Source organism: Chenopodium album, chromosome 24 (assembly GCF_948465745.1).
Source record: "Chenopodium album chromosome 24, dcCheAlbu1.1, whole genome shotgun sequence".
Classification (NCBI taxonomy): Eukaryota; Viridiplantae; Streptophyta; class Magnoliopsida; order Caryophyllales; family Amaranthaceae; genus Chenopodium; species Chenopodium album.
The window spans coordinates 29,769,974-29,783,449 of record NC_137857.1 but is presented as its reverse complement, the minus strand read 5'-3'; the positions used below and the strand labels follow the sequence as shown (position 1 = coordinate 29,783,449).

Here is a 13,476-nt window from a genome sequence, read left to right as displayed (position 1 = left end):
TTATCATTTTTTCCTCTATCTACCTTATGTTCTTTAGTCTTTTTAATTGTAACAATCCAAATAATGCAAGCAAACCATAAAATTAGGTACCTAAATTACGAACTTGGGGGTAATTATCAGATGATGTTCATCCTTTAGGGTTTTAGAACGAAATTGGGGGTTTGTTAATTAGTGATTAATTTACAAAATTAGGACTAGTTTGCATCAACTTCATGTAACATAAAATTGATATTTTGTTTAGAAATTAGTACTTATTAATTTTTTTTTTTTTTTTTTGAAAACATAGTACTTATTATTATTGAAGAATTATGGTTAATATGTATTTTGAGTTTCTTAAATTTAATTATTTCTCATGTTTATGATTTATAATCCTAGATTAAGCATATGCATTTGTTCAATATAAGTTATTTCAAAATAAATTATGCTTAATTTAGAAACTTAGATTAGGATGTAACCGGTTATTAAGGTAAAGTATGACATGTGTCATTATGTGGTTGGTCTTTTGTAAAGTAAATTAATTAAGATTTATTTTTTTATTATTTGGAAAATAAATCAATTAAAATATTAAATCAGATAAATAAAATAAAAAACAAACTAAAAAAATTGAATAAATATCAGCCACCACCCACTGCTAGAATTGCTAGCCCCTCCCCTCCCCGCCAGGTTGCCGGTGGCCAGCGACTATGGATCACCTTTCTTCCTCGTCGTCCACTACACCTCCCCCACCCTACTCCCTTTCGCCCACCCACGACACCCCACTTCACCCTTTTCCCTATTTCCATCCCTTAAACGTAAGTACCTAACCCTAGAAATCCACTAATCTCAACTATTGTAGCAGTAGAGGAAGCTTTTATGGAGGCGGTAGAAGAAGGATTGAAGCTCCTAAAGATATTATACTTCGGCAACGATCGGTTAGTAGCACCGCCAATCACCAAGACCTCCTCCATCAATGTCGAAGAATTTGAGTTAATCACCGACCCTTGAATCGTAGATATTCTGAGCTACCTGTCGTATGTCTATGGTGGATGTGATCTATTAGAGTTTGGTTTGTTATATTTGTTAATATTGTATATTTGGAAAGTTTATCTTGTTTAGGAGTTTTAGGCAAGTTAGGTATTCTATTGTATATGGGTATATATTTGTGATTAATATAATACAGAAGGCTAAGCCGTTTTCTCCAATATTTCTTGAGTTTAACATGGTATCACAGCCTCTCTAATTTCTAGAGATTTTTTTTTCGATCCTTGGTTTATTTCTAAATTCCGCAAATTTAGTTTTTTTGTGAGATTTGGCTTCCGATTTTTTTTTCATATTGAAATTGTTTCTTCAATTTCAATTTCGTTTTTTTTTAGAACGATTTTTTTTAGGGTTTCAGTCATCCCTAATTCAATTTTGTTCTTGGTTTGTTTGGGTGCTACGATTTGTGGTGCTTGAATCTGTGTATGGTGCGCTGCTTGGCGTGCTGCTGATTCTTTGGTGTGTGCTGCGTGTGAGTGTGGTGCGCTGTGCTGTTGTGGTGTGTGGCGTGCTTGTGGAGTGTGCTGCAGCAGTGTGTCGTGGTTTGGAGTGTGGTGTTGTGCATTGCGGCAGTGTGGTGTGTGTGTTGCAACAGCAAGGTCGCAAGGCAGTGCGGTGTGTGTGTCGTGGTGTTGTGCTTTCGATTTATTTTCACTCTTAATTTGGTGCGATGTCGGGTAACAGTGACACACCTCCTCCTCCTCCTAATCCTCCTTCTAAGTATGAGCCGTTCACCGACCCCCTGCCCAGCCCCCTCCCTCGAAGCAGCAGGCAGCAGAGTCCGCGACCAGGTTGCGGCAAACTGCTCCAACCCGCAGCCTGGCCGCGGACCAAACTGCACAGCAGCGTGGCGCCATTGTGCAGCCTGCTGTGCAGTCCTCTGCTGGGCAGTCCGTACAGGCCGCCGGCGCTGGTCAGCCACCCCCCTCCACGGTGGTTGACAGTCAGCCAGTGGTGGCCGAAGGTGGTTGTTCGCCGGAATTTGGTGGTTTAATTAGTGACGAGCAACCGTCTAATGTTGTTGAGCGCGAAATTGTGGATGAGAATATTTTTATTAACCCGGATTATTTGAGGGGGAGTTCGTCGGAAAATAATTTGGGCCGTGGTCATCGTGAAAAGCGTGTTCCTTCGTGGCATCGGAACTATGTCACTCATACTATCATCACTGAAAATATAGACCCTTCTGCATCGAAAATCGACCCTCCTCAATCACATTCCTCAGGTAAACCTTTCCTTATAGCTTGTCATGTTGAATATAATCGTTTTTCTAACAGACACAGGTGTTTTCTGGCAACAATCACTAAGGGAAAGGAACCGTCTTCATTCAAAGAGGTGGTTAAAGACATCGGTTGGCGTAAGGCTATGCAAGATGAGATTGATGCTCTAGAACGCAATGGCACATGGACCATTGTGGATCTTCCTCCAGGAAAGAGGGCCTTTGGTTGTGGTTGGGTGTATAAAATCAAATACACCGACAAGTCAAAGGTCGAACGTCTCAAGGCTCGTTTGGTTGTTCGTGGCAACCGTCAGGTTGAAGGTGTTGATTATAATGAGACGTTCGCTCCAGTTGCAAAGATGACTACGGTACGTGTTTTGTTGTCTGTTGCAGTTTCTTTGAATTGGGAGTTACATCAGATGGATGTCCATAATGCTTTTCTTCATGGTGATTTGGAAGAAGAGGTATATATGCAATTGCCTCCAGGGTACGGTACTTCGACACCTGGCAAAGTTTGTAGATTGGATAAATCTTTGTACGGCTTGAAACAAGCCCCGAGACAGTGGTTTGCAAAACTGTCTAGTGCTCTGCGAGGTTTTGGGTTTAAAAACTCATATGCTGATTACTCTCTATTTAGCTATGTACAGGGCAGTGTCTCTTTACATGTTCTTGTCTATGTCGATGATTTGATAATTGCACGCAACTCTCATGATGCCATTGTTCGTTTTAAAGCCTATTTGAGCAAGTGCTTCTATATGAAGGATTTGGGTTTGCTTAAATATTTCTTAGGCATTGAAGTTGCTCGGAGTCCTGAGGGCATCTTTCTTTCACAACGAAAGTATGCTCTTGATATTTTGACTGAGGCAGGAATGTTGGGTTGCAAACCCATTGACACACCGATGGAGCAGAATCATCGTCTTGCACATGCTTCCGGTGAGCCGTTTGCTCAACCGGAATAGTATCGTCATTTGGTTGGTCGTTTGGTGTATTTATCGGTCACTCGACCAGAGTTGAGTTATTCAGTGCATGTTTTGGCACAGTTTTTGAGTGTTCCACAGGTTTCTCATTGGGATGCGGCCATTCGTGTCTTGCGCTATCTTAAGGGTAGCCCGGGACAAGGTATTTTGTTGCGACCTACGAAGGATTTACGTTTGACAGCGTTTTGTGATAGTGATTGGGCGGCATGCCCCTTGAGTCGGCGTTCTTTGTCAGGTTATTTTGTTTTCCTAGGTCGTTCTCCTGTTTCTTGGAAGACTAAGAAACAGCCCACTGTGGCCACATCCTCTTCTGAAGCTGAATACAGGTCTATGGCTTTTACTTCCCGTGAGTTGAAGTGGTTGAAAATGTTGTTGTTTGTTCTAGGTGTTAAGCATTCAAAGCCTATACAGTTGTTTTGTGATAATTAGTCGGCTTTGCATATCGCTAAGAATCCGGTGTTTCATGAGCGTACGAAACATATAGAGGTAGACTGTCACTTTGTTCGTGATGAGTTGATCAACGGTAATATTTCTACCTCATATGTTTCGACAGGTAATCAGTTGGCAGATATTCTTACTAAGGCTCTTGGACGGCAACAGTTTGGTTTTCTTTTACGCAAGTTGGGCATTCGTGATTTACATGCTCCAACTTGAGGGGGAGTATTAGAGTTTGGTTTGTTATATTTGTTAATATTGTATATTTGGAAAGTTTATCTTGTTTAGGAGTTTTAGGCAAGTTAGGTATTCTATTGTATATGGGTATATATTTGTGATTAATAGAATACAGAAGGCTAAGCCGTTTTCTCCAATATTTCTTGAGTTTAACATGATCCTCCAACTTTGATTCCCTTCAAATGAATTTTGTTTCAATAGAGAACTTGGGGATTAGGTTTAGGGAGGGGAATGGAGAAAAGGAGGGGTGGGATAAAGGAAAGGGGCTGGGGACGCCGATGCTAGGGGATGGAGGTGGTTGCCGACCGCCGACAGAGGGAAGGCCGGGGGCTGGCCATTGGCAGTAGGTGGGGGGAAAGGATGGCTGGTTTTCTTTTTATTTTTAAAAATTTGTTCAGAGTTAAACATATAATTATATATAATAAATTATTTTTGATTAAAAAAATGATATGTTTGGTAGGTTGTAGGTCATTTAGCTTATTAAAAGAAAATACTCTTTTAAAGTCGACTTATCTCGAGTTAATTGAAAAGTTGGTTTATTTTAAGGTAACCACGCATAGATTGGCTTACTCTTGACAAATTTTCCAGTAAAATATTATTCCCTCCGTTTTTTAATGAGTGTTATAGTTTGACTGGCATATAATTTTAGGAAATTTTAGCGAGGTAGTTGATGAAGTATTAAAAAATTGTAAAAGAAAGATAATGGGGTTAATAGTTTATTGAAAAGTAATGAATGTGAGATTAAATACATAACAAAAAAAAAAGTAGTACTGAGTTTTGGTGGGGAACATGAGAGGAGAGAAATATAATATTTAAAGGTAGTTTTTTGCCAAATGAGAAATGTAACACTTATTAAAATACGGCCAGATTTGGTAAGCGTAACACTTATTAAAACACGGAGGGAGATGTTTGAATCCTTTTTTTTACGGGAAAAAAAATAAATAAATAAAAAATAAAGAAGATGTTGGATCCTTTCAAATAAAGGGGAAAAAACTAACATGTTGGATTCATCAATGTATATTATTGGAATTTCAAATTTCTATAATTTTTACGAATACATATTTAACGATATGAGTAAACAACATTCTGAAAAAAGTCAAAACGTGTTTGATTTACATAAACTTACATAAACGAAGAGAGTTATGAACATTGATATTGATATAGGTATTTTAAAACATATATCAATCAATAACTTAATACTAAAACAGACACTGCGATTGACACGTGTCATATTCTGGTGTTGTTTTTCCCCTCCAAAACTCCCCTTCTCTTTTTAACCTTTTTTTTTTGTTAATATTTGTTTCTATAATAATCTCATTCCAAATAGTTTATATTATTTTTATAACAAATATGTATACTCCTTTTTATTTGGTGTTCATAATTATTCTATATACATTTACCTAAATAATTATTTCAACTTCTTTCGAAAAAAAATATATATTTCAACTACTTTCTAACTATCTTTTAAATGGAGTATCATTAAATTTTGCCAATAAACTTATAATAAACTGATTATGTAATAGATGTTTAAGAAAATACTTTAAAATATCAATTACTTTTTTTTCAAATACCTTTATTAGCTAATATATTATTTCAATTTCAATTCGATATAACTATATATTCAAGTTAATTACAATTTTGTTTATGAAATTTTAATACTATACATACATATTATCATAAATTGATTTATAGTATATAGTATACACCCTCCGTGTTTCAATAAGTGTTACACTTATTAAATCCGGCTGTGTTTTAATAAGTGTTATACTTCCCTTTTTAGCAAAAAACTACATTATAATATTATATCTTCTCCTCTCATGGTCCCCACTAAAATCCACTAATACTTTTTTATTATATATTTTCTCTCATATTTATTACTTTTCAATAAACTATTAGTCCCATTATCTATAATTTCTTTTACAATTTTTTAATACTTCAACTACCCCACTTACCTTTTATTTTATTTAAGTCAGTTAAATTGCCTAAAACTATGTGCCAGTCAAACTGTAACACTTATTAAAATACGGAGGGAGTAGCTATAAAATAAATGTTGTGTTTAGCAAATGATTGTTTAGATATAAAGGTGATATATTATTTGTAATTTTGTGTATGTTTTCACTTTTGCTAATAATTTTAGTGGAAATTTTAGTTTGTTGTTTGATTGGTTTTTAATTTTTATTAAAAATTCATTTATAAATAAGTATTTACTAATTTGACCACGAGACCTGATCAAAGCCCGCCTGAAAAATTTCTCGATTTCGGACAGACATAAAAAAAATTCATTTTTTAGATAATTTGTTATTTTGTCTATTAATATATATTATGACATTATAATTCTCTATATTTGATTTGTATGTTTTATCAAATTTTATTTATTTGATATAATTAATATTCTTACAAAAATTAGGCTTACTGCGCATGGCACGGGCATTAAGTTAGTTAAGTTAGTACTCCCTCAATCAATCAATCACTAACTATATACTAAAAGACACACCACCAATAACACATGTCATATCCTGATGTGTCCTTAGTTTTATTTTTTATTTTTATTTAATTTTGCTTAATAAAATTCTACTAAAGAAACAAAATCTTATACAAAAGTAATTTCGTTATCTTTTACAATAAGATTACTTAAAATCAAAAAATTGACACCTTTAGGACAAATCTTTATAGCTATAAAATTAAAATATTATGAACATAATTTGCAATACATTGTAAAAAACGAAAATATTCATTATTTTACCTAAAAATCTTTTTCTACATAGTCATTGATTAGTCACCATAATAATTCTACTACATTTAAATTATTATACTCAAATCTATTAAAATACTAAAATATTAATATGTTGATATGAAAATACCTCCAAATTAAACATATGCTATACTATTAAAAAACAAGGAAAAATTGTCAGGAACTACACACTTAATTAATAAGGGTATTTGGAAACAACTACCCACAAAAAAATTTTATCAAAAAAACTACCCCATTAATTTAAAAAGTTAGAGTAGCACTACCCATTTGCATTTTCCGGCAAGAATGTGCGGCGTGTGGGCCCACTTTTTCAATTTTTCTCTGAAAAAACACGATGCAATGACAAATTTGACCTTAATTCGTAACCCTAGGATAACCAATTTGAATTAAAAGCAACAAATTCAACAAATTTCAAATTATCCCCAATTTCTAAGAACCCTAATTTTTCTAATTGTGACACCTTAACATCAAAATTCATAATTAACGGATTAAAAGAGAAGAATTAACTATGAATTGCATACCTTACTTGTTTTCACTTCTTCAATTAGGGATTTTCAGAAGAAAAATTGAAAAAGTGGGCCCCACACACCGGACTTTCTCGCTAGAAAATGCAAATGGGTAGTGCTACTCTAAGTTTTTAAATTTAGGGGGTAGTTTTTTTTATAAATTTTCTTAGTGGGTAGTTGTTTCCAAATACCCATATTAAGCATGTAGATACTAACAATTTTTCCTAAAAACAAACCACTATTTTGTAAAATTTAACTACAGCAGAGTTGTTAACTTCTTATTATTAATATCTTCTTCCTCATTCGTTCTCAATCTTTTTCGTTCTATCAATGCTTCTTATAGAAAAAAAAAATCTCCAAAATATTTTACACATCTTCCTATTGACTAATAATACAAATCTGTCATACGCAAACCAATAAAATCTACCTCTCACACATTTCAATATTTATATATTATTTCACAAAATTTGTATTTTATAGCACATTGATCATTATATACATCATTTTATGTCTAATAAATCTTTCGAAATCCTTTATTTTCATCAAATTTTGTCAACAATGTTTTTAGATATTTATTTTGTTTATAATAAACTAAATATAATGATACTTTAATAATGAATATTAATATTACCGTGCATGGCACAGGAACTAGCCTAGTTACAAAATAATTGACTGTTTGACACGCTCAAACTTTTTTCACATGGCGATTTACTAGTTTGACCTTATTTTTATCTAATGTAAATATAATAAAACAATTTTAATAAGTAATTTGTGAAGTTGTATGTTAAAATCCATTTAACAGCACATTTGATGATAAAATATATAGGGCCTGTTCTCTTACGTTGAAATTCAGTTCAGTTTAGTTCAGCCGAGTTAGTTCAGTTCAGTTCAGCTCATTTCAGCTCATTTCAGTTCAGTTCAGTTCAATTTAGCTCCTTATTTCCTTCTCTTATAAAATATTCAGTTCAGTTTAGTTTAGTTCAGCTGAGTTCAGTCATTGAGAACAGGCCATATTTATTACATTTAAAAACAAAAGTTATAGTCAATATTGATATATAAATAGTATAAAAAGTCCAAAATGTCAATTATTATATGGAAAAACTTTTGTATACACCCGGTTTATAATAATATTATTGTACATCGAGCAGTATAAGGGTAACTTTTACCTATTTTGAGGTAACTTTTTGCCTTTTTTTAGGTAACTTTAAACATAATACGATTTTTATATAAATAGACAACAAGAAAAGTTTTATAATGGTAATTTAATTACATTCAATCACTAATAATTGATTATTAGTCATTTAAAATGTGATTCTTTACTAATAAAGCATAGATAATTTTTATTTGCATTGGTTGCTTTTGTACATATTGGGGTAACTTTTATTCATTTTAAAGGTAACTTTTATTCATTTCAGGAGTAACTTTGGATTACTTTAGCCTATCTTTATAATAGATGTACAATAATTAATGTACACCCGATTTTTTTAAAAATTTGTGTATTATACGGGACAAATGAAGTATTGTGAGATTAGAGTTTGTCACGGAACATACCGAATAGAAAGTAATCGAGGCTTTTGTTGGGAACAAATTCAAACACGAGTAACTTCTCTTTTCCTTCAAAGCAAAATCCCAATAGCTTAACCAAATTTCTATGTTGAAGATTGGCTATTAATACAACTTCATTCTTGAATTCTTCTGCTCCTTGGCTAGATATCTTTGATAGCCTTTTAACTGCTATCTCTTGTCCATTTTCCAGAGTTCCCTATGATATGAAGGCGTGCAATTACGAGGCTTAGAAAAATATTTTAGTAGATATTAAATGATATTAATACTGAACTATACACAATAGAGAATATTAAGAGACCCGGTGAGAATATGTCTGTAAGAATTCATACTTAGGCCCTGTTTGATCGATTCACCTTAATTTTGCTGAACTGAAATTATATTTACTAAACTGAACTCATTTTTACTGAACTGAACTTAATTTTACTGAACTGAAATTATTTTTACTGAACTGAAATTATTTTTACTGATTTTCTATTATAATTCTTCTTTAAGAAAACTGAATTTTACTAAACTGAACTTATTTTTACTGAACTGAAATTATTTTTACTGAACTGAAATTAACTTTACTGAACTGAACTTATTTTTACTGAACTGAAATTAATTTTACTTAATATTATTTTTGTAAGGTGAAAAGAACTGGGCCTTATATGAGAACTGATTTAAAATTTAAAACACATGAGTAAAAATTTAAAACATGTGAGTAAAAATTTTGAACATGTGACTAAAATTAAAATTTTGAACATATGAGTAATAATTTAGAACATTTGTGTGAGTAATATGTTTAGAACATCTGATTTAAGAATTAGAACAAGTAATAAAAAAATTAATAAAATTTGTTTTATGAAATTTTAAACATATGAGTAAAATTTAAAACATCTGATTTAATATTATGAACATGTAAATAAAAATATAGAACAAACTAATATAGAAAGTGTGAGTAAAGAATTTAGAACATACGAGTAAAAAAAAAATAAAATATGCGCTTTAAAATCTGGAACATATAAATAAAAATCTTAGAACACACGTTTCAAGATTTAGAACATATAAGTTAAAGTTTTGGAACAAGTCATTTAAAATTTAATAATTTATGACATCAAACTTAACTAATTTTGGGTTAGAACATGTTAGTACTAAATTAGAATATTTGATTTAATTTAGAACATTTAAGGAAAAGTTTAGAACACTACATTTAAAATTTAGAGCATAAAAATAAAAATTTAATTAGAACATAAAAAGTGTTCTCAGATAAGAAAAATTCTCATGAGAGCCTTATATATATGAACAAATAAGTTCAACATTTGTTCGTAGGAAAAAGTATCAAGATCTACTTGCTTAACAAGTCAATTTATGAACAACTATTCGCTAAAAAGCATTTTAAAAACTACCCTTGAAATTTAAAAAGTTTTGGTAGCACAACACTTAGCTTTATCATTTTTCGACAACTAAATCCGGCGAGTGGGCCCAATTTGTTATTTTTTCTCCAAAAAACATCATCACCCTCGTATATATTAACCAACCCTCCTCTTCTTAGCAAAAATTCATTCTAAAAAACTAAATCTTTGTAAAAATTGCCAATTAAAGAATGAAAAATGATTTGGTTTTTTATGTTGAGTTTTGGCAAAAACGAGGAGGATTGGTTAATATATATGAGGGTGTGCATGTTTTTTTGGAGGTAAAATAATAAAGGACATTTTGTGAAAAACTACCTTATAAAGCATTTTTTTAGCGAGAAACTACCTAACAAAAAAAAATGTTGTAAGAAACTACCTTATAAAAGAGTAAATGTTGTAAGAGACTACCATTGGTCGGAAAGTCACCGTTGACTTTCAATTTCCGGCATTGACCACATCACATGCCGATCACGTGACTTTTAATTCACCCTTTCCCTCCATTGTTCTTAATTGGCACGTCCCGTGATCAAAGCCAGAAAATGAAAGTCAACGATGACTTTTTGACCATGGGTAGTCTCTTACAACATTTACCCTTTTATAAAGTAGTTTCTTAAAATATTTTTTTATTAGGTAACATTTTTTTTATTAGGTATTTTCTAACAAAAAAAAAATGTTATATAAGGTAGTTTTTTACAAAATGTCCAATAATAAATGTGCCTCTCTCGCCGGAATTAATATCCTCTCCCTAACTATTTCTTTTTTGTCGTACAAAAATTGTATAATTGTAGAAAAAAATATTAATTTTAACCGGAGTTTACTTAGTGCAACTCGTGTATTGTCAAAAGGCTATAGTAGCAGGTTTTTTTTTTATTTATTTATTTTTTTTTTTTTTTAAAAAAAAAAGAAAAATTATTTTACTGTATACTACCTTCGTTAAATATTATTTGCAACTTTAGAATATTTTATATCTCACAAATAATACATCAAAGTTACACATAACATTTCACGGAGGTAATATTAAATTATTGCCTATTTTTACTTATACAATACTTTGTATAACATTAAAACAAACTCCTTACGTTTGCAAGTGATCCCTTCAAAGAAACAGATGCAGTCATGCAGTATCTTAGTTCATGCTAGTAATGTGAATATGTAATCCATAGCTAATTCCATGTTCGAATTAATAGGAAAGACCCATTGGTTACCTTATAAACACTGCCAAATCCGCCTTGACCAAGCTTGTTGTCATCGGAAAAGTTATTCGTGGCAGCTTCAAGTGTCCTCAAATCGAACATCAAGGACTCCGCGGTTACCAAATCATCAAGCACTGTAGCAAAATAAATTAAAGCATGAGCCAGCTGCAGCATGTAACCTACTAACCTACCTTCAAAGTTCTAAAGTAATTTAGATTGAAAAAGGGACAAGTACCATTTTTAGCGTCTATAGAAGGGTGCTTCTTTACTTTCTTTCTACAGAGACAAATGCCTGTAATTAGCAGCACCAAGAGAGCTGAAGGCACTATGGTTGCTACAATTATTTTCTTGGTATTTGCCTTTGTGTTTCCTGCAGAGGCATTGTTATAAATGAATTTTCAAAAAAAATACTCTTAATTATTCATAGAAGTTAACAAAATTAAAATACCACATAATCTATCTTATGTGTGGCTAATTATATCGTCTGACCACTTATAAAAGTACAAAGTAACCCCTATAGCACTGACCAAGTAACCTTTGTAATACTGATCGAGTTTCCATATAATATAGACTAGGTAATCCTATAACACTGACGAAGTAACCCCTTTAACACTGATCAAGTAACCCCTTTTACACTAACGAAATAACTCATACAATAACTTGTCATATGATGTCACCAGCCACGTATATGAGAATATGTGGCATGCTAAACATTTACTTATATTCCTTATAATAGATTAATATTTGTCTAGCCTAATAAGTTTCTTACCCCCAAGCCAAATCCTAGAGATTTCGGGTGTGAATTCTACCAAGTGAAGTTAGTTAGGTCCTTGGGGGTAGAGTTTCCCTTACTCTCTCCTCTACTTCCTAAAGTCTGGCCATAAATAATAAATTAAAAAAATCTTGAGGGTTAATGAATCAATTAATGATTTTTATGTAAATATGTTAATAGTAGTAAAGTACAAAATTGCTGACTGCAATGCAAAAACTAAGGACGTACGTAGTGATCATTAACATACATACGAAACACGATAAATAAGTTTTAATGGGTGTGTCTTTAAATTTTATAATTGTAAAATTTATTTTTTTTATTTTTTTTTTTTTTTTTTTTTTTTTTTTTTTTTTGAAATAACGTTTAGTGTTGGATTAATTAGCTTTGGAATCCGAGCATATAAATCTTTAGATTTCATTAAAGAGAACTACTGAACCGACACCTCTCACAGGTTAAGGTCAGCCAGCTCCGTAGGTTAACGTCTAATAATAAAGGAAGTAGATAAGGGAATCCCCCACTATCAAGTACATGTAGTTGGTCAGGCTTGAACTCATATCTGAACGTCACAAGGTGAGTTCCTACCAACTCCACCAAACTTTGGTTGTTATCCGAACATGTAAATTGTTTAGGAAAGTTTACCATAAAATTTGTTATATAATTGTAATACAGTAATAATAATAATAATAGTTCTGGGATTTCAGCGAGAAAAGAGGTTGACATTGGGTTGGCTGGAGGAAACGACGAGGCCCTCAGACCTGCGGATGTGTTACTTTATTAATGGGATTGTGGTTGCGATTACTGTGTTGATTTGACAGGGTCTTCTCCTTTGACACATTCAGGGCTATCTGACTTTATTCTTGGGCGGGTTGTGGCTGATGCTGCTCATTGGAAGTGGGTTAAGTATGAAGCTCGATGTCAGGTGGTTAGATATGGTTTCATTCCCTTCTTCTTTTCTTCGCTTGGAGAATTAGAGAAGGAGGTTGTTGCGTTATCAAAGCGGGATTCAGAGGTTCTCGACGACGCAAGACATTGGGGCTCATACTGCAGCTCATATCTTCACTAGGGTAGGATTTGCAATAGCTAGAGGAGTGGGGGTCCAGATTATATCTCGGCTTCCCACTAATTTATTGTATGTTGTATGACTTTTGTTTTTGAGATATAATAATAATAATAATAATAATAATAATAATAATAATAATAATAATAATAATAATAATAATAATAATCATCATAATTATTATTATTATTATTATTATTATTATTATTATTATTTTTATAACAATAACAATAACAGTAACAATAATAACAAGGGGGTTTACTCAGGTTCTGAAAGGCGCTCGGGATAAGGTGATCTCTAAACTTGACGACATTTCTAGTTGAGTCTCTTTGTTGGTGTTTCCTCTTTGCACCCTAA

General features: G+C 32.4%; 1 protein-coding gene across 1 annotated transcript in view; it reads right to left on the bottom strand.

Moving 5' to 3' along the window:
* LOC145610789 (cysteine-rich receptor-like protein kinase 5) overlaps positions 1-13,476 on the bottom strand; it is a 65,900-nt gene that overhangs the window by 6,985 nt on the left and 45,439 nt on the right. Inside the window, exons 3-7 of the mRNA XM_081666082.1 lie at positions 11,975-11,996; positions 11,803-11,812; positions 11,526-11,660; positions 11,303-11,424; positions 8,692-8,902 (exon numbers count right to left, since the gene is read on the bottom strand). Of these exons, the coding sequence (XP_081522208.1) occupies positions 8,692-8,902; positions 11,303-11,424; positions 11,526-11,660; positions 11,803-11,812; positions 11,975-11,996 (500 nt within the window). The remainder of the gene's footprint in view (positions 1-8,691; positions 8,903-11,302; positions 11,425-11,525; positions 11,661-11,802; positions 11,813-11,974; positions 11,997-13,476) is intronic.